This window comes from Neofelis nebulosa, chromosome 16 (assembly GCF_028018385.1).
Source record: "Neofelis nebulosa isolate mNeoNeb1 chromosome 16, mNeoNeb1.pri, whole genome shotgun sequence".
NCBI lineage: Eukaryota > Metazoa > Chordata > Mammalia > Carnivora > Felidae > Neofelis > Neofelis nebulosa.
In genome coordinates, this window is record NC_080797.1 from 3,076,935 (window position 1) to 3,097,247 (window position 20,313).

The window sequence follows — 20,313 nt, forward strand, 5'->3', positions numbered from 1 at the left end:
GGCCTCACATGGCTGGGGATTCTTTGCCTCTACTCCTCTCCCCTGCTTGTGGTCTCTCAATCTCTCTCTCTCTTAGAACAAAAGAAAACAAAACACAACAACAACAACAGACACCTCCTGGTGCTTAGAATCTACTGAGGGTTAGAGCATTACAGCACAGTGAGTATCTACAGTGGGGACAAGGAAGTCAAGCATCACAGGAGCCCTCTGAAGGATCAGTGAACCCTGACAATGAGTTAGCCAGGGAAGAGAGGGAGAAAGTTCTAGGCAGAAGGCGCGTGTGTAAAAGCACTGAGGCATGAAAGAGAATGACTCAGTCAAAGGGCTAAAGGAAGTTCAGAGTATCTTGCATATAGAGCATGAGGGGAGAAGGGGGAGATACAGGGCTGGAAAGGTCCGTGGGAGGTGGGGGGGGTGGGGTCGGGGTGACAGCTGTAGAATCATCCCCAATACAAGGATACATGGTCTTCCTCAAACACTGCCTTCATGACGCCAGGTCTTTGGTTAGAAATCTCCCAGGGCTACCACTGGCTGCCCCAGGACCATGGGCACCTCTCCGAGGCAGCTTCAACTGGGAAGTGAGGGCACTAATGTCTATAACGTTACAGGATGGAGACTGTTCACCCCAGCTCTCTTGCTCAGCTGGGTGCTCAAAAAGTGACACCGTGTTTCACACATTTTTGGATTTTTTTTCTCAGAGCCTAGTCCACGGCCATGGCACGTACTTCATAGCCGGGTTTGTCTTTTCCTCTTTTTATTTAAAAAAATTTTTTTTAAGTTTTTTTTTTTTTTTTTTAACGTTTATTTATTTTTGAGACAGAGAGACAGAACATGAACAGGGGAGGGTCAGAGAGAGAGGGAGACACAGAATCGGAAACAGGCTCCAGGCTCTGAGCTGTCAGCACAGAGCCCGACGCGGGGCTCGAACTCACGGGCCGCGAGATCATGACCTGAGCCGAAGTCGGACGCTTAACCGACTGAGCCCACCCAGGCACCCCTTTAAGTTTTATTTAAGTAATGTCTCCACCCACCCTGGGGCTGGAATTCACAACCCTGAGATGGAGAGTCACACGAGAGCTAGCCAGGCGCCCCCACAGCTGGGTTCCTTACGCTCCGATCAATCAACTTGGATGGGGAAAAAAGTATGCTTATTTCCAATGACCAATCGGAAATGCTTGTTATGCATTTATGCCTATTTCCAATTGAAATTCAGCAGTTCCTGCAGTTGTGACTGTAGATACCACAGTAGTAGGAACAGTACCAGAGGCTCTGTCACAATAGCGGCTGCAGATACTGTCACATTACAGGGGTTGCTGATCTCCTGAGGTACGATTTATGTGCATTGCCAGTTTGACGTCACACCTTCCAGACCTGCTGTTAGATCTTGTGAACGTGATATCAGAGAAGCACATCTTTACTCTGACAAGAATCCGGGGGCTTGGGGGCGCCTGGCTGGCTCAGTTGGTTAAGCATCTGACTCTTGATCTCAGCTCAGGTCATCATCTCACGGTTCGTGGGATGGAGACCCGCGTTGGGCTCTGCGCTGACAGCGTGGAGCCTGCTTGGGATTCTCTTTCCCACTCTCTCTGCCTCTCCTCTGCTTGCAAGCACGCTCTCTCTCTCTCTCAAAATAAATAAACTTTAAAACAAATCTGGGGTTTTCATTTTGATTATTATATTGACATAGTTTCATTTCCTTTGTAGTCATACATATTTTACTTTATGAATTTGAAAACATTTTCCTGAGTAGGGGTCCATGGGCCTCACCAAACGGCCGAGGGGACACACGGTAGAAAAAAAAAGGTAAAAAACCTGTGCTTAATAGAAGTATATATGTCACCCTCATTCTTCCTAAAATTGATGTTTGACTTTGGATACTGAGGTCATCTCTCTGGTCCAAGTCCATCACTTCCAATCCCTGGTGCCCTCAAAGGTGCTCTGGGACACCTGTCCCCAAAGAAAACAGCTGTATCAAGTGCATGCAGGGCACCACCTAAGGGAACATCCTAGGGGTACGGAATCCATCAGTTGCAGATCTCTTTCAACCAATGAGCTGAGAGCCGGACAAACCCTCACACACACCCTCCCTTGGGCCACCTGGGTCTACTGTGACTCGTCCCATGATACCCTTCATCCTAGCGATGGCCAGCTGGACCGGGGATTTCACTCGTGTCTGGCTAGTGGCCTGGGAGGTGGCCAAGCACGAGGGCTTGCCAAACAGGTACTTTCGAGTTGGATGACCCAGTTAGTTTCTGTCTCTTGGGAGACTGCACTTGAACATGCAAGGGGTCAGCAGTTGGGAGGGCTAGAGGAAGTGATCGACACAAAGACAGAGGTAACCGGTGAGAGAAGGGAAACAAAGTCCAAGGTGGAGCTTGCCAAGTGAGGGTGGGAGTCTCGCCCTGTGCCTGTGTCACTTCATGAAGGTCTGCCTCTCACCACTTGCAAGAGCAGACCTAACCTGCGCCCCTAGAGAATTGTGGCGGGCCAGGAATCCCCAGTCTCACACAAGGCTCACAGCACAGCATGACTCCTGGCATGCCAGAGACCCAAATGATGAAGTGGAGGGCTTTCTCGTCAGTCTCCCTAATCCTGGCTCAGTAGGCCCCCACCCCCTGTGCCCAGTGCCAGGGCCCCGTTAACCTCTTTGTCCTTGAAATCCCCTTTCCAAGGGTTCCCTATCTGCTTGACCGCTCACAAAGCAGTTAGAGCTGGTACTGTGCAGGTGGGGTTGGGCTGGGGGTGGGGGGAGGTGGCAGGCAGAGATGGGGAGGGAGGGACCAGGAGGTCTGCCACTCCCCACCTGACAGAGGCCACATGGAGTAGACCTCTGGGATCTGGCCCCCTTGGTTTCCCTTGCCCAAGCTCCTTCTCTCCGTCTGGGGTCTGTAACACTCCCCTCCTCTCTAGAATTCCTCATGGATCAAACCTAGTCCACTCTCCTTGCCCAGAAACAGATCCAGAGGTGCTGCTACGTCCATAGCTCTTTTAATCCTAACGTTTTAGAGACGAGGACGTGAGGCTGAGAGAAGTCTGATGCTAGCAGTCAGAAGAGAACAGTCCAAGCTCCTTCGGATGTTCTATAAAGACCCTGCACAAGGCAGCCTCTCCAGCGTCACTGTTCACAGCTGCCTGCTACCTGTTCCTCACTGCACCCTTGCCAAACTGATATGCTAGCCTCTTCCAAAACATGTCGTTTCATCTCCAAGTCTTGGCTCCTGATGATGCCCTGGCTAAAATACCCCTAGGATGCCCTAGTGAATTTTGGGTCAAAGTGTACTCCACGGTTCCCTGGTGAGGCAGGGATCGGGTCTTAATTGCCTCTGTACCCTCCAGCTTTGGTAAGGGGCCAAAAATGAGGTGTCCCCTGACCCCAATGTCACTAAATTATTAGGGTCCATAGTATAGTCCCACTTGGAACCCCGTGGGTGGGGTTTATTGAATCATTTAACAATACATAATGGGTCTATTATGTTCTAAACACTCTGCCCGGTGCTGGGGATCAAACGTGAATGGAGACATTAGCTGGCAGGATATCACTGAGCAGACACTTTAAGAACATTCTAAAAATCTATAAAAGAGAAACAACAGAGGGTTTAATCCGTGTTTTCCTCCAGGTGCGTGTTGGGGCGGCCACCCTCCCCACTCCCCACCGGGTTCTCAAGGCAAGATTTGAGAGGGATTAAGCATTATAATCCCCGGGTTGGGTCTCGCGTCCAGGAAAGCATGAGGCCTGAATCCTAACCAGGCCCCACACGTGGCCCCACTGTATCCCTAATTCCCCGCATCCGGGAATTAGCGGTCTGGTTTGCAGCTCGCTGCCATCAAGGGGCTCCAAAGAGGGAGTTGCAAGACCCTCAAACTATTTTCCCGGGACTCAGGAGACCCCATCTAGACGCCGGTCCCTGGCACGAGCAAGGGCCCCTAACGAGGGTCTCAGGCGACAATCTTAGGAGGTGCGACCCTTTTTAAAAGAGGAGACGGGTGGGCGCGAGCTCGGGAGCAGGCGGGCATCATTACTCCCAAACCGAGATCAGAGCTCTCAGCGGACGCCGGAGTGGGGGGTGGGTGGGAGGGGCCCCCCGGGAGAGCGTGGCTTCCGGGATCCGCCCCGCCGGGCACCGCCCCGAAGACGCAGGCGCCGATTGGCCAACGCGACCGCGGGGCGGGACCAAAGCTAAAGGGGCGGGGCTAGGGTGGCCTGGAGACGGCCGGGGCGGCAGCGAAACGCCGGAGGGGAAGCGGCGGGGCCGCACGTGGGTGTTTCGTGCATCTCTGTAATGCCCGAACCTAGTCCCAGGCGCATGGAGCCCACGCGAGACTATCCGCTGTTTGGGGGGGCCTTCTCCGCCACTCTCCCCCCCGGGGCCATCGACGTGAGGTGAGAAGGCGCGGGCACCGCTGGCCGACAGGGTGGGATGCGGGGAGCGGCGGGGGTCACCCCGGGGGTCTGCCTCGCCTCTCTCCAGCGATCTCCGGCCGGTCCCGAATAATCAGGAAGTCTTCTGCCACCGCGTGACGGACCAGAGCCTGATCGTGGAACTTCTGGAGCAGCAGGCCCACGTGCAGGGAGAGGAGGCTGCTCGGTGAGGGAGGCGGCGCCCGCGCGGCTGGCCAATGGGAGGGCCGGAGCTGGAGGAGTGGGCGGGGCCTGCGGCTGGACGTTTAATCGGGGCAATGAGAACTCCAAGGGCAACACTTTATCACCGGAAGCGAGCGAAGCTCAAAGGACTCAAAGATGCTGGGGGGGAGGGGAGGAGCGGTGAGAGATGCCCCTGCCTGACCCTGCTCCCCCTACTCTAGATACCACTTTGAGGACGTTTGCGGGGCGCAGGAGGCTAGGGCTGTGCAAGTGGAAACTGTGCAGCCCCTCTTTTTGGAGAACCTGGCCCTGAGGGGCTGCTGTCAAGAAGCCTGGGTCCTCTCTGGCAAGCAGCAGGTGGCTAAGGAAAACCAGCAGGTGAGGGCAGGGAATGTGAGAATCCTGAAGGGGTGAAGGGAGTGGCCCCGGCGGGGGAGGGGTGAGGGGCTGGGGTCGGGTAAGCATCCTGACACTGATCCCTTTAGGTAGCAAAGGACGTGATGGTGCACCAGGCCTTGCTGCGGCTGCCCCAGTACCAGACTGATGTCCTGCTCACCTTCAGTCAGCCCTCGTAAGGAGGACAGATAGGACACATGGCTCATGGCTGGGACCCCAGGAGGATCTGCTGGGAAGGGAGGAGCAGGGAGACTGGCTGGTGGGGTTCTCCTGGAAACAGGAGGTGGGAACTTCCAAACCGGAGGCCTGGATGATGTTGTCTCTCCATCTGTTCCCCCACCCTCAAGCCCTGACAACAGGTCATTTCTTAGCCCTGAAAATCTGTCACTTCTGCCCTGGAGCCTGGGTGACTTTGAACAGCTGGTGACCAGTCTGACCCTTCACGATCCCGGCATCTTTGGTCCCCAGTAAAGATCCTGAAGTACCGCGTGACGCTGCTGAAGCACATGGGGGCCCCGTTCTGCAAGGGGAGCGAGGGTTTGGAGATATTCCCCTAATTCCTTCCCTGTGCATAAACATAAGACACCTCCTGTCTGCAGAAATAAACTTGCTTTATACCCAAGATAATCTCTGTGCCACTGCATCTAACAAGACACCTGGATCCCCCCCCCCCCCCCCGCACCGGGTTCCCTTTGGTCTTGGAGTGGGGAGTGTAAAGTCTGTGCATCAGAGCCGAAGGGACCCAAGGCTGCCCAAATAAAAGGAGGAAATACTTTGGAGTGACCGGTTCAGCCCTGAGAGAGGGGTATGAAGTGTCCAGGGGGACGGGTAGGGAAGGTTTAAAGAAAGTGACACCCAAGAAAGGGAGGGAAACTATCCCTTGTAGTGATTCAACCCTGAGAAGACAGTTAGGGAGTGGCATAGGCGGTTCCCTTTGGATGGACGAAAAGATCCGCTGGTCAGAAGTCACGAGAACACAACAGTGGAGGCAGAAGTGTCTAAGGAGTGCTGATGTGGTGGTGTGGGAAGGACTGGCTGTTATTTGGTGTACGTGTGGTAGAGGGTGCGTAACTGGTCCCAGAAGAAGAGGGAAAGGATGGTGTGGGGGCCAAGGCGGAAGTAGGAGGCACCTATACCCTTGTACATGCCAAAAATGCCCTCTGTCCGAGCGGTCTGCCGCAGAGCATCCAGCATCCCCCGGTACATGAGGCCCTGAGAGCAGGTTGGAGAGGGAGGGAGAGCACAGGGAAGGGATCTGTCAGAGCCCACCAGGGGGCCTCATCTCGGCAGGCTGCCTTTCTGGCTGTCCCACCTGCCCCCACAATCTGCCTTCGCCCACCCCCTGGCTCTCCCTGCCTGCCGACACTCCAGAGCACTCACTTACCTTGCCCTGAGAGTCCGTGGGCTGGTTGTAGAGCCTCGTGCTGACCACATCAAACGGCGTCATGGCCAGGACCACCGCAATGCCACTCACCATGGCAGCTGCCAGAGCCACTTTCCAGCTCTGGGGAGGAAGTATCTAAGAGTGGAGGGAGGAAGAGTTTTGTCAGCCAATCATTCGAGGCCTAGGGAAGGATAGGCCCCGTCCTGGGGACACAGGAGAGAGCTGGTAACTCGGGAAGCTCCCATGCCACCACTTATAATACAGCGTGATGACACTTGGAAGGAGGAAGGGCAGGCTGCTTGGGGACTCAGAGACGACTGCTGCGAGGTAAGCGAGGTAAGCGACAAGAGGACAGTGGGAAGGGTGTCAAGAGTCAGTGAGCCCCAAGCCCTCCTGCTGTTCCCTTGTTCCCTCACACTGAATGTCAGCACTGTCCCCTCTGGCGGGGGGGGGGGCCCTTCAGCTTGCCCTTCCCCCCTGCCCACATTCCCGGGGTGGCCCCACCCCTTTCCCAGGCAGTACCTCCCACTGCGTGATGAGGTCCTTGGTGGATGAGAAGGTGCACAGCTGGGTGGAGGAACCGATGATAACTCGGGGCAGGCCGCCCAGGGCCCCACGCCACAACCCCACCAGACCATGTTTCTGGCCAATCTCGCTTAGCGCCTGAAACATGCCCTGGCAGGGGGAAGACCACGGGGGCGGGCTTCAGTCCCCCCAGCATCAGGGGCTGCCACCTAACACTGCCAGGGAGGGGTCCTTAACAGGCACCCGGTGTCTGGACAACCAGTTCCGTGTGGACTTAAGAGTCGGCCTGTGGCCCCTTCAGGGATCTACCACCCCCCCCCCCCCCCCCCGCCCCGTGGTTCCTTTCTTCATCACCCCAGGATAGGGGCAGGAAGCAAGGGAGGACGTGAGCAGCTCAGGAGAATGGGATGGGAGAAACAGGTGCAGAGACGTGGAGGAAGTGGGGACCATGTGGGAAAGAGGGTCTGGGCAGACTCCAGGGACGCAGTGGGGCTGAGCTGGTGGACCAGGCAGAGCCGGGGCTGGGTTGCAGTTGTTGGGGACAGGCAGAGAGCTGGGGGGCAAGGGGCGCGGGGGGCAGGGAACCGGTGGGGCTGGAAAACCCTCACCTGATGCTTATACTGGTGCCCTACTGCAATTTCCGAGGCTGCTTGTGCCTGTAGGTGTGTCTTCACCTGGGGACGAGAGAGTATCACAGCCTCCAGCCCGGGGGCCACCCTCCCACCCCAGAGACCCGAACGCCTGACCCCCTCACACTTCCTCTGGGGTGTTCGGCAAGTATATCCTTTTAATCTGATAATTATTGTTGTTCCCACTTAACAAATTGGTCATGAGACTCTGTGTCCCTTGGCTCCAGTCCCAGGGGATGGATCTCTTAGCACGGAGAAGACACCCCACCCCCTCTACATCCTCCTTCCCTTGGGGAGGTAGGGTGGGGGATGGGGAGGTTGGAGAAAGGCAACATTTCCTAAGACTGTTCCCGTATGGCAACACTCTGGTGTTCGGCCTCTCACGCCAGCTCGTATTCTCAGACTGGATCTCCAGCCACCCCTGTGAACCAGCCTGCCCATCAAACTGGGGCAGGTTGTGAGGGGTCATCTGTAAAACTTGCTCTCTGGCCCCCAAACCCCACAGGGGCATGTGGAGGCTGATTTTTGAAGGGGTCACTGTCCCTGAATCTCATACCCTGAGAGCGAGACCAGACAGACTGCCTCTCTTACAGAACTGACTGCCTCCCAGGATCTTCCAAGAGGAGCCCTAAGCAAGGCCTAATCCTAGCAATAAGCAGCTGTGTGACCTTGAGCTGGTCACTTCCCCTCTCTGGGCCTCAGGCTATTGACCCTTCATCTATTCCAGAAAACTCAAAGGAGAACACTGCGGGATTCTAATTCTGTGATGCCCGGGACTTTCCTTGATCCCCTACACCCGCTGATGTATGGTGCTCAAATTCCCCATCATCCCCTGCACGAACCCACTTCCAAGCTCAGTATCAGCTTGTGCAGGGCCCGGGCCCACCCGACACCAAGTGTCTGCCTGAAGGCCCCAGGCAAGATCCTTCTTCTCACCATGTAGATGGGGCTCCCCAAGTAGGCTCCCATGACCCCAGCCAGGGCCCCAGCTGCTGCGCTTCGTGGAGGGCTGAGGGTGCCTTCGGCAGTGTGCAGGTAGCCCCCAGCCTCAGCCAGCCCGTAGGTGCCCAGGCGGATGCCATTCATCAGGAACTGGTATAAGAGGGCGGGGGCCAGTCCCTTCTGCAAGGCAGCCAGGCCGTCCACCCTGCCGATGGTGATGAAGGCATGGAAGACGTTTCGGTAGTGCCGCTGGTAGGTGCCCGGGGCCTGCAATTCTCCCTGCAGCTGCATCCTGGTCTTTACCACTTCCAGGGGGTTGGTGAACAGACAGGCCCCGCAGGCTGCCAGGCCGCTCATCAAGAAGTCCATGGTGGGGTAGCAGTAACAGGAAGTGGCCCAGGAGTAAAAAAGTAAAACTGAGCTTCAGAAACGGGGGGGTCAGAAATCAGGGGGAGGGCCTCAGTCTTAGCAGTCCGGGCTGCAGGAGATAGAAATTGAGAGGTCTGGAGCGGAGACTGCTAGGGTCAAATGTCAAGAGGTCAAGGGTTAGCTGGAATTTGGGAGTCAGGAGCTGGCAAAGAGAGAAGAAAAAGGAGTTTAGGGGAGCCTGGTGAGAAGGTTATGGCAGGGCTCTGTCGGTCAAGGATTTGAGGCCAAGGAAGGGCGGAAGTCAGGAGGATGGCAGGTGGGATGATGAGGATGGTCGGCTACGGGGGCCCGGGAGCAGGGGAGGGAAATGCGGATTCGGGAGATGGGAGCCGGGAGGAAGGAAAAAGAAAAACAGCAGGTTACGGAGGAAAAAGGATCCTGGAGAAGATCGGTGGCGTCCCGGGGAAGGCAACGGGATCGATCTGTATCGGGGAAGCAAGTCGGGACTCCAGCCCGGGATAAGCGTCCCCGGGCAGCTGCCGAAGCCCGCTGCAGCTCCGGCCAGGGGTAGCCAGCGGAGGCCGGGCCGCCACACTCCAGTCACTGGAGCGCGGCGCCCAATCGGGAGCCGGGGAGAGCCGCAGCCGGGAGCGCGAGCCAATCAGCGCCGAGCCGGCTCCGCGGCCAATGGGAGGTGCTCTGAACGACCCGGCCCCCGGAATCCTGGGAGAGGCTGTCGAAATTAACTCTCCCCACGCCGGCGCCCGCGCCGGCGCGGCGGACGGGAAGCTCCGGGAGGGGCGTTGGGGGAGCAGAGCTTGTATCTCCCGCGGGGAGGAGAGGCTGGACCCAGGGCCCCTGGGCTGGGGTTTGGGGCTGCTCCTCTCGCGGGCGGAGGGCGCCCCTCCCTTCGCCTTCTGTCCGGGTCTGTGTCAAACTGTGGATCCGCTCCCTCCTGGGTTCCGGCGCCAGGTGAACCCGGAGGCTGCGGCTACGCCCGCAGGTGCAGACGGGGGACACACCTGCTGGACCGGATGGATCTCTTGAGGCTGTGGAGAGTATTCGTAGGCTCCAGCGCCGGGGTGTGGTGGCTGCGGGCCCCGAAGGTTGGCGTGGGAGCGCAGTCAACCCTGAGCTCTTGATCCTCGCGGCAATCCAGAGGCGAAGGGCGGACAGGGCAAGGCAGGGGGTTAGTTCCCTGGGCTTAGGTTTACACTGTCAGATGGTGGTGGGGGAGCCTGGGATCCTGGACCCCTGTCTTTGCTCATGAGTCCGCTGACAGTTAATCACGGGAGAACCGAGGAAAGAGGTTGGGTTAGCTAGCAACCCTGGGAAGGGGTGGAAGGAGAAAGAAGGCTTGGGAGAAAGAAAGCAGGATGGGGGATGTCATCTTGGGGAGGGAGGGAGGGAGGAGGAGGAGGCAGAGGCTGCCTGCCTGTGTGTGAGTGAGGCAGCCACCAGATTTAGACTCAGCGCCTCTGGAGTTCCAGTTTGGGTCCTGTTGTGCACCGGTTCAGTGACCTTAGGCAAGTTACTTAACATTTCAGACCTTCCTTTCTAAACAGGAATGATAATTATCTATTGCACCGACCTGAGTGCAAGTGTTGGACCTGTACTAAGTGCTCAGTTACCAGGTTTCCAGAAAAGCCGGGAGCTGTCAGACCCCTGTGCCCTGTGCCCTCCAGTGTCTTGTTCCCACTGCCCGGAATGTCCCTTCCTTCTTTTGGCGATTCCCAAACCATTCCTCGCCTTGACCTTTACTTCTCCTGACACTTGAAGCTTTTTCAAGTTCTCCACTTTCAGCCATTTCCATCTGGCTTTGCTCCTCAAGCGTTTACCCACATTTTTCATTTTAATTAGCAATTGTTTACTCCCTGACTCCTTCACCTCCCTGGGAGTTCTTGGATGCCCCAGCCCACCCCTAGACCCTGTCTGAGTCATCTCTATCTCACCATTGTACTGCTACCTCATTGAGCAGTTCGGATGAGGCTGGAGGGGTGGAGGGTAAAGTAGCACAGATAATGGGGCTTCTCAGGAGGGGCTCTGAGTCTTCTGGAAATTTCCAAAGAATGCTCTTAGAGTTCTCCACCTGGTGGACGGGATGAGAATTTTTTTTTAATGTTTTTATTTATTTTTGAGAGAGAGAGAGAGAAAGAGAGGCAGAGCATGAGCAGGGGAGGGGCAGAGAGAGGGGGAGACACAGAAGCAGGCTCCAGGCTCAGGCTCTGAGCTGTAAGCACAGAGCCCAACGCGGGGCTTGAACTCACAGAGTGTGAGATCATGACCTGGGCTGAAGTCGGACACTTAACCAACTGAGACACCCAGGAGCTCCGAGAATTAATTATCATTTTAATCCTGGAGTTTACACCAGTGGTTCTCAAAGTGTGGTCCTTGGAGCAGCAGCAGCACCTGGGAATTCACTAGAAATGCAAATCCTCTAGTCTTGCCTTAGACTTCCAGCACCAGGAATTCAGGAGGTGAAGACTGACTGACTACTCCGTTCAACAAGCCCTGTAGGTTATTCTGATGTGTGCTGAAGTTTTAGAACCATTAGTTTAGGCCTTTTGTCTTTAATATCTAGATACCCTAGAGATAGACTACTTTTATAGTATTATTTTTAAAAATACCTTAATTTTGGGGTGCCTGGGTGGCTCAGTCAGTTAAGCGTCCGACTCTTGGTTTTGGCTCAGGTCATGATCTCACAATTCGTGGGTTCAAGCCCTGCGTCGGGCTCTGTGCTGACAGCTCGGAGCCTGGAGCCTGCCTCAGATTCTGTGTCTCCCTCTCTCTCTGCCCCTCCCCCTCTCATTCTCTGTGTCTCTCTCTCTCAAAAATGAATAAATATTTAAAAAAAAGGGTTTTTTTAATAGCGTAAATTTTAGAAGTGTTAAGTTTACAGAAAAGTCGTGGGGCGCCTGGAGGGGCTCAGTTGGTTAAGTGTCCAACTTCGGCTCAGGTCACGATCTCACGGTTTGTGAGTTTGAGCCCTGCATCGGGCTCTGTGCTGACAGCTCAGAGCCTGGAGCCTGCTTTGAATTCTGTGTCTCCCTCTATCTCTCTCTGCCTCTCCCTGGCTCACACTGTCTCTCTCTCAAAAAAATAAACATTAAAAAAAAATTTTAAAAACAAATTTACAGAAAAGTTGTAAAAGTTGTAAAGATAGTATGAGAGTTCCCATATCACCCCCATCCAGTTTCCCTTGTTATTAACATCTTGTGTTAATATGATATATTGTTGGGGTGCTTGGGTGGCTCAGTCGGTTGAGCGTCCGACTTCGGCTCAGGTCACGATCTCACGGTCCGTGAGTTCGAGCCCCGCGCCGGGCTCTGGGCTGACGGCTCAGAGCCTGGAGCCTGCTTCGGATTCTGTGTCTCCCTCTCTCTGACCCTCCCCCATTCATGCTCTGTCTCTCTCTGTCTCAAAAATAAATAAATTAAAAAAAATTTAATAAAAAAATGATATATTGTTATAATAACGGACTGATATTGACACATTATTATTCATTAGAGTCCATATTTTACTCGGATTTTCTTCATTTTTGCTTCAACTTCTTTTTCTGTTCCAGGATCCCATGCAGGGCACCTACCACATTACACTTGTCATATTTTCTTAGGCTGGAAGAAGGCTCTGTCTTAGCTGTGACAATTTCTCCGATTCTCCTTGTTTTTGATGACCTTGACAGTTTTTTGATGACCTTGACAGTTTTTTGATGACCTTGACAGTTTTGAGGAGTCCTGCGTTAAGGATTTTGTAGCACGTTCTCTGATTCTCAGGATTGACCGAGGGCTTTTTGTCTCATGATTTTCTTTCTTTCTTTTTTCTTTTTTCCCCCCCTCATGATTGAACTGAGGTCATGGGTTTTTGGGAGGAAGACCACAGAGGTAAATGTCATTTATCACATCATATCAAGGGTGCCACTAGACACATACTGTCAAAGTGGCTTCTCACTGTGGGTGTTGATCTTTTCTTTTCTTTTTTTTTTTACACTTATTTATTTTTGAGAGACAGAGAGAGACAGAGCACTAGTCGGGGAGGGCTAGAGAGAGAGGGAGACACAGGATCCGAAGCAGGCTCCAGGCTCCGAGCTGTCAGCACAGAGCCCGACGCGGGGCTCAAACTCACCAACCGTGAGATCATGACCTGAGCCGAAGTCAGATGCTTAACCGACTGAGCCACCCAGGTGCCCCTGTTGGTGTTGATCTTGATCACCTGGATCAGGTACCCTTCGTCAGGGGTCTCCGTTGCAAAGCTATGATTTTTTCCTCCTCTGCAAACTGTACTCTTTGGAGGGAAGTCACTCTGCACAGCCCACACTTAAGGGATGGAGAGTTAGACTCCGCCTCCTCGAGGGAGAAGTATCTGCACAATTTATTTGGAATTAATGCACAGAAGAGTTGTCTCCCCCATTTATATATTCATTTATTCAACTATTGATATCTATCAGTATGGACCCACGGATATTTATTTTATACTTTGGGTTATAATCCCATATACTTTATTTTGTTGCTCAAAGTGTTCTAGCTTTAGCCTTGGGAGCTCTTTCTTTCATGGGCCATGCTTTTCGTGTTGTATCCAAAAACATATCGCCAAACCCAAGGTCACCTGGGTTAGCTCCTATATTTTTCTCCTTGAAATCTCAGAGTTTTACATTTTACGTCATAGGTCTATAGTCTTTTTTTGAGCCTGGATGATGTAAGGCCTGTGTCTAGATTCATTTTTAAAAAAATTTTTATGTGTATTTATTTTTCAGAGAGTGACACAGAAAGAGCATGAGCGGGGGAGGGGCAGAGAGAGAGAGAGACACAGAATCCGAAGCAGGCTCCAGGCTCCCAGTTGTCAGCACAGAGCCCGACGTGGGACTCCGAACTCACCGGGGTTCGAACTCAAGGACTGTGAGATCATGACCTGAGCCGAAGTCGTCGGACGCTCAACTGACCGAGCCACCCAGGCGCCCCTTTTTTAAACATGGATGTCCGACTGTGCCAGGAACTTTTATTGAGAAGAGTATCCTTTCTCCCCCCAACTGCCTTTGCTCTTTTGGTTAACATCAGTTGAATATATCCGTGTGGGTCTATTTCTGGGCTCCGTATTCTCTCCCGTTGATCCTGGTGTCAGTTCTTTTGTTAATAACGTGTCGTCTTGATGACTATAAACTGTCACCATTTTTTGCTGGGTGTGAATGTCCTGAGACAAATTCGAGAGGAGCGGAGGGGGGACCCAAAGGTGGACCCCAGGTGCCCGGGGGAAAGGGTGGGACCACAGAGAGGGGTAAGGAGCATGATGCAGCGTGTGGAGAACACTGGGCTGTGCCTCGTCTCCACCTGTGCTGGGGTGGCCTGGCACTGATGGGTTCGTTTGGCAGCCAGATCCCACACCTGAAGTGCTCAGACTCCTCCACCTGGTGGCAGTTGGACCGAATCCTTTATCCTTACCAACATCAGAACCGATCTCTATGGGGTGCCTGGATGGCTCAGTCGGTTAAGCATTCCATACAGAAAAGGAGGCCTGGGGATTGTGTGCTTCCAGAAGGTTTCTTCATTTTTTAAAAAATTACTTATTTTTGAGAGAGAGAGACAGACAGACAGAGCATGAGCAGTGGAAGGGCAGAGAGGGAGAGGGAGACACAATCTGAACCAGGCCCCGGCTGTCAGCACAGAGCCTGACGGGGGCTTGAACCCACAGACCGCGTGAGATCTTGACCTGAGCTGAAGTTAACCAACTGAGCCACCCAGGCGCCCCACTCCCGGAAGGATTCTATTGGAGTTCAAGGTCCCGGCCCTACCAGACACCAGTGGGACTCAGTATTTCTTTCACCAAGAGCTCCTCTCCCCTCATAAGGATTTTTTTTTTTTTTTTTTTTTTTTTTTTTTTTGGTTATAAGTGACGGAAACCCTACTCAAACCAGCTTACAGAACAGGAATTTGTTGACTCACATGACAGAACAGCGCAAACACAGGTAGGATTTCAGGCCAGCGGGATCGGGGACTCACCTCCGTGTCTCAGCCTCTCCCTTGTGTTGGTTTTATTCTCAGGCACCCCACGGAGTAGCCCTAGGCCTGTGCCTCATCAGCTTAGCATCCCCAGAGGAGAGACAGCGTTTTGGTTGTCTATCGCTGCATAACGAATCAACCCAAGACTTAGTGGCCTGACACACAAACCATTTCTTTGCTCAGGAGTCTGTGGATCAAGAATTGGGGCTGGGGCACCCAGGCGGTTAAGCGTCCGCCTTCGGCTCAGGTCATGATCTCACGGTTTGTGGGTTCAAGCCTCGCGACGGGCTCTGTGCTGACAGCCCAGAGTCTGGATCCTGCTTTTGATTCTGTGTCTCCCTCTCTCTGCCCCTTACCCACTCACGCTCTGTCTCTCTCTCTCAAAAATAAATAAACGTTAAGAAGAAGAATTTGGGAGGAAAACACAGGATTTGGGCAGGGCTCAGTGTGGACGCCCTGTGTGGTATTTGTTGGGTGTTGGGGTGGGGCTGGAGAATCCAACGTGGCCTTCTCACGTGTCCTAAGATCGCCATCCTAGCTGATGGCTGGGGCATCCCGGTTCTCCAAGTGGCTTCTCCCTCCACATGGCCGGTCACCATTCAGTAGTCTCACCGACATTTCTGTGCACGACGGCTGGCTCCTAAGAAAACAAAGATGTAGCTGTCAGTCCTCTTCAGGCCCAGGCCCCGAACAGGCCCAGTGTCATCCTTCACGTTCTCTTGATCAAAGCAGGTCACGGGGCCGGCCCAGGTTGAATTGGAGGGAAAATAAATTCTTCCTCTCTCTTGTCTTTAAGTTTATTTATTTGGAGAGCGAAAGCACACAAGCTGTGGATGGGCAGAGAGAGAGGGAGACAGGATCCCAAGCCGACTGCACGCAGTCGGCACGGATCCTGACATGGGGCTCGAACTCACAGACTGCAAGATTGTGACCTGAGCCGAGATCAAGAGTCAATTGCTTGGCCGACTGAGTCACCCTAAATTCTTCCTCTTACTGAGAAGAGTGTCAGAGTCCCATTGCAGAAGGGAATTTGGGATGGGAGGGACTGTTGCAACCATCTTTGAAAAATAACCTACCAGAGAGCATAGAATGTCTTTTTCAATGATTGGCGCCTACGTCCTGCGTGGATTATGCTTTGGCCCCGTGTGTGTCACAGGCTCACCCCTGAATCAATCTCGGTGGCTAGGGAAGAGAGCACGTGTTGGCTGGCTGCTTCTGGGCCATGTGGACTAGAATGATGGTGGCTCCCTGAAGGAGAACCAGGTACCAGAAGGTGGGGGTCAAAACCATTTCTGTCCGCCCCTGCCACCCCCACTCAGAAACCTTCTGTGCCTGTTCCTCCAGCCTCCTAACCTTCTTTCCATTTCAGCCAAGACTCTCTCCCCACAGTTCTCCAGATGGGCCCACTCTCTGTGGTCCCCCCAGATGGGTACCCATGCCTTGCCTCTTGGCCTGGCCAAGCCCTACCTGATTTTCAAGGAACAGTCTAAGTGTCTCCTAGGGTTACTTTGTGAATCACATTTCAAATTGCAAGCGTTTTGCACAGAAAAGGATGTGCGTTGCAGCCTTGATTGTAATGACAAAACCTGAAAGCGACCCACGTGTCCGGCCCTAGGGAATGAATTACAATAGTCAAGATTCTTTTTTTTTTTTTTTTTTTTTTTATTAAATTTTTTTTTTTTCAACATTTTTTATTTATTTTTGGGACAGAGAGAGACAGAGCATGAACAGGGGAGGGGCAGAGAGAGAGGGAGACACAGAATCGGAAACAGGCTCCAGGCTCCGAGCCATCAGCCCAGAGCCTGACGCGGGGCTCGAACTCACGGACCGCGAGATCGTGACCTGGCTGAAGTCGGACGCTTAACCGACTGCGCCACCCAGGCGCCCCACAATAGTCAAGATTCTTTCAGCAATAAGTGACAGAAACCCAGCTGAAACCAGCTTAAGCATGAAAGAATTCAGCGGCTCAGGAAATGGGGTGGTCCAGTGGACAAAAATGAGTTGTCAGCCCCCCCCATCTCTTGTCTCTGCTTCCCTGGGGTATGGGGCTCATTTTCTCCCCATTGAATTGACTAGGGTGGGGATGGCGGGTGGGGTGGGGGAAAGGCCAAGTCTGATGGCGCTAGACTTAACCTTGTTCCAGCTTTGTGCCCTTGGAGGAAAGAGGAAGCGGCTCTTTCCCAGGGAGGCTCTCCCTGCTTGGGTGACTCCTGCATTCCTGGGCCATTCTCTGTGGCCAGAGGATTGACCAAACCTGGGTCAGATGGCCTGGAGGAGACTGCTGTGGTCAGCTGTCCCACTAGAACCATATGGAGTGGGGTGGGGGGTGGAGGTGTGAAGCATTTCCTAGAAGACTTTTACTGTTCTTACCAAGGTGGTAAAACCTAGTTGATGCAATATTATATTCCAGGAAAAGCTGTAGTTACAAGAGACCGTGTAGCAACATGACAAAGGGTCATAAAGCAATGCTGAAGAGAAGGCAGAATACAGACTCGAAACGATGATGGTGTCCCTGGAATATGGAAAAACAGAAAGCTTTTGCCTTGGTGGGGGGTGGGACGCTGTATTGCTACATGAAAAAACCTTCACTACCTTTGCAAAAGTATTTGCACAACAAATACGTGTCCGTACAAAAATAATCCGGTGGGTGTCGCACGGTATGATTTTCAGAGCTCAGTTTCTTTTCGAACGAGACGGCGCACACATATAAATAAACAGACGGTGATTTTATAGCTCTGAAAAGTCGTGGGTTTTTTTTTTTTTCCGTCCTTGTGGTTGCTTTGAGCAGTGGGGCCCAGTAGAGCCTCTTGGTCAGGAATGTTAGAACATTCCGAGTGTGGTCCCACGGAGCTTCAGTCTGGGGGAGGAGGGGACATCTCTCACCAACAGCTAGGCAGATAGGAGGCCTCGGGGTGGGCCAGTCAGGACAGAGAGAGGCAGCGGGAAAGTGAGGGAGGACAGCGAAGGGCCCAGGGGGGTCCAGTCCACTCCATTCCTCTTCTGTCGGCATCCCCACTCACCCCTGGGTTTTAGAAAGTCTCAAGTGCCATTCATGTCTGCAGCTAATAACCAGCACTTTGGGGTTACGCTATTTATTTATTTGCTTATTTTAAAAGTTTATTTATTTTGAGAAAGAGAGAGAGAGAGAGAGAGTGTGTGTGTGAGTGGGGGAGGACAGTGGCAGAGGGAGAGAGAGAGAGAATCTTTTTTTAGTTTTTTTTTCAACGTTTTTTTTGGGACAGAGAGAGACAGAGCATGAACGGGGGAAGGGCAGAGAGAGAAGGAGACACAGAATCGGAAGCAGGCTCCAGGCTCCGAGCCGTCAGCCCAGAGCCTGACGCGGGGCTCGAACTCACGGACCGCGAGATCGTGACCTGGCTGAAGTCGGACGCTTAACCGACTGCGCCACCCAGGCGCCCCGAGAGAGAGAGAGAGAGAGAGAGAGAGAGAGAGAGAGAGAGAGAGAGAATCTTAAGCAGGCTCCATGGTCAACTCAGAGCCCGACACTGGGCTTGATCCCACAACCCTGGCTCAACCGACTGAGCCACCGACCACCGAGGTGCTGTCCTTATTTTTATTTTTTAAAGTAAGCTCTACATCTAATGTGGGGCTTGAACTCACAACCCTGAGATCAAGAGTTGCACGTTCTACGACTGGGCCAGCCAGGTGCCCCTTGGGTTATCTTTTTTTTTTTTTAATTTTTTTTAATGTTTATTTATTTTTGAGACAGAGAGAGACACAGCATGAACGGGGGAGGGGCAGAGAGAGAGGGAGACATAGAATCGGAAGCAGGCTCCAGGCTCTGAGCCACCAGCCCAGAGCCCGACGTGGGGCTCAAACTCACGGACTGCGAGATCGTGACCTGAGCTGAAGTCGGACGCTCAACCAACTGAGCCACCCAGGCGCCCCGGGGTTATCTTTTTTTAATGTTATTTTTGTAAGTAGCAAAATGAATAAGATATTCCCGTTTCGGTTAAAACACACGCACACACACACACACACACACACAACAGGATTCTTTTGGCTACTTAGGTGTATTCAGCTTTCTTGATTGGGTCTGTGAGATACTCTTGGAAAGATTTCCTCTCCCTGAAAATCCAAAAGGATCTAGAGATGAGGGCTGGGAGGTTAGATTCCTGGTCCTGGTGTGTGTGTGTGTGTGTGTGTGTGTGTGTGTGTGTGTGTGTGTTGGGAAACAGGTGGGATCAACAGAATCGTGGAAACAGTCTGTAGGGAAGGAGAGTCAGAGACTAGTAGACCTATGGGGAGGATTCAATTTAATTTGTGTCAATTCCCAAAACATTAAGCACCTATTATTATTTTTTTTTAATTTTTAAACATTTATTCATTTTTGAAAGACAGAGAGAGACAGAGTGAGAATGGGGAAGGGGCAGAGAGAGAAGGAGACACAGAATTTGAAGCAGGCTCCAGGCTCCAAGCAGTCAGCAAGGAGCCCGACGCGGGGCTCGAACTCACACACCACAAGATCATGACCTGAGGTGAAGTCGGCCGCCCAACCGACTGAGCCACCCAGGCGCCCCTAAGCACCTATTATTATATGTCTGACCCTGTTCCAGAACTTGGGGATAGATACATCAGTGAGCAGAACATAAAGATCCTGCCACCAGGGAGCTTACTTTTTAACACGGAAAGGTAATTAACTATAAACAGAATTTGTCAATTTGAGAGCACAGATTTTGGTGCGTTACGAGCAATGGTTGCCGGCGGGGAAAGAAGGCAGGTCGGGAATGGGGCAGGAGGCGGCGGCTGGCAGTTTCAGAGTGGTGGGGCAGGCCTCGTGAGACGGTGGTCTCTGAGCAGTGACTTGAAGAAGGGAGGGACTCACCCATGGGGATGTCTCCGGAGGCAGGTTTCCAGGCTGCAGGCCCGGACAGGGATGGGCGGAGGGTAGGTCGGGTAGCGCCTGGTAGGTCGTTGCGAGAATTTTGCCTTTCACATGGAGGAGAAAAGGGGTCAAACACTTTTATACCAGTTTTCCGGCTTTTCTTTCCAGTATCTTGTTTGGGTGTGGGCACGAAGATCTAGAAAGGGCGGCACTGGGCGTGGGCAGAGGCCCCCGGATTTCATAACCGCCCTTGTATCTTCCTCCCACCAGCCTGAATCCAGGCTAGGCGGGGGTTCGCTCCACCCTGTTTTTATGGCACACCCCCAGCCCCTCAAGCACAGAGCAAATTAGAGGGGAGAGGGTCCCCCGCCCACCCAGCCTCAGGGGGTGCTGACTGCACAGGCCAGTCCACATCAAAGCCTCCCAGTGGCAAAGGGAGAGTCAGGGGCTGGGACCCAGAGAGAGGTGGGCAGAGAAGGGTGAACAGGCAGGGGTCCCAGCAAATGTCACACCCACCTGGAGGAGACCGGGGTCTCAGGTCTCCGACCTCCTTCCCACTGGAGGCCCTCTCCCCCTGCCCCCCATGCACACATGCACACACGCCTGACACAATGGCCGGGTGGGGCCAAGGAACTGGCTTCCTCTGTGGA

At 53.3% G+C, this 20,313-nt stretch overlaps 2 protein-coding genes and 1 long non-coding RNA gene across 6 annotated transcripts; 1 reads left to right on the forward strand and 2 right to left on the reverse strand.

Moving 5' to 3' along the window:
* Positions 1–4,131: 4,131 nt before the first annotated feature.
* On the forward strand, positions 4,132–5,605 carry RANGRF (RAN guanine nucleotide release factor). Of its 3 annotated transcripts, XM_058702511.1 has the most exons (5): positions 4,155–4,381; positions 4,470–4,586; positions 4,804–4,960; positions 5,068–5,153; positions 5,326–5,605. In XM_058702511.1, exons 1-5 carry the CDS (start codon positions 4,281–4,283, stop codon positions 5,447–5,449), a joined length of 585 nt encoding a protein of 194 aa, XP_058558494.1. In that variant the 5' UTR covers positions 4,155–4,280; the 3' UTR covers positions 5,450–5,605. The 3 variants fall into 3 exon arrangements, with proteins under 3 accessions (XP_058558497.1, XP_058558496.1, XP_058558494.1); XM_058702514.1 differs by lacking the exon at positions 5,326–5,605 and having other exon boundaries at positions 4,132–4,381; positions 4,804–4,992; positions 5,027–5,126; XM_058702513.1 differs by lacking the exon at positions 5,068–5,153 and having other exon boundaries at positions 4,146–4,381; positions 5,326–5,438.
* SLC25A35 (solute carrier family 25 member 35) lies at positions 4,543–9,446 on the reverse strand. 2 transcript variants are annotated; one of them, XM_058702510.1, is made up of 5 exons: positions 8,453–9,446; positions 7,496–7,561; positions 6,885–7,037; positions 6,363–6,497; positions 4,543–4,741 (listed from the first exon to the last, which is right to left on the reverse strand). In XM_058702510.1, the coding sequence occupies exons 1-5, from the start codon at positions 8,825–8,827 to the stop codon at positions 4,733–4,735; spliced, it is 738 nt and encodes a 245-aa protein (XP_058558493.1). In that variant the 5' UTR covers positions 8,828–9,446; the 3' UTR covers positions 4,543–4,732. The 2 variants fall into 2 exon arrangements, with proteins under 2 accessions (XP_058558493.1, XP_058558492.1); XM_058702509.1 differs by lacking the exon at positions 4,543–4,741 and adding an exon at positions 5,573–6,190 and having other exon boundaries at positions 8,453–9,439.
* A 4,162-nt stretch (positions 9,447–13,608) lies between these two features.
* On the reverse strand, positions 13,609–20,246 carry LOC131496817 (uncharacterized). The gene is made up of 3 exons (XR_009254650.1): positions 20,180–20,246; positions 19,664–19,859; positions 13,609–15,457 (listed from the first exon to the last, which is right to left on the reverse strand). It is a non-coding gene; the product is annotated as an uncharacterized LOC131496817 (long non-coding RNA).
* Between the last annotated feature and the right edge of the window lie 67 nt (positions 20,247–20,313).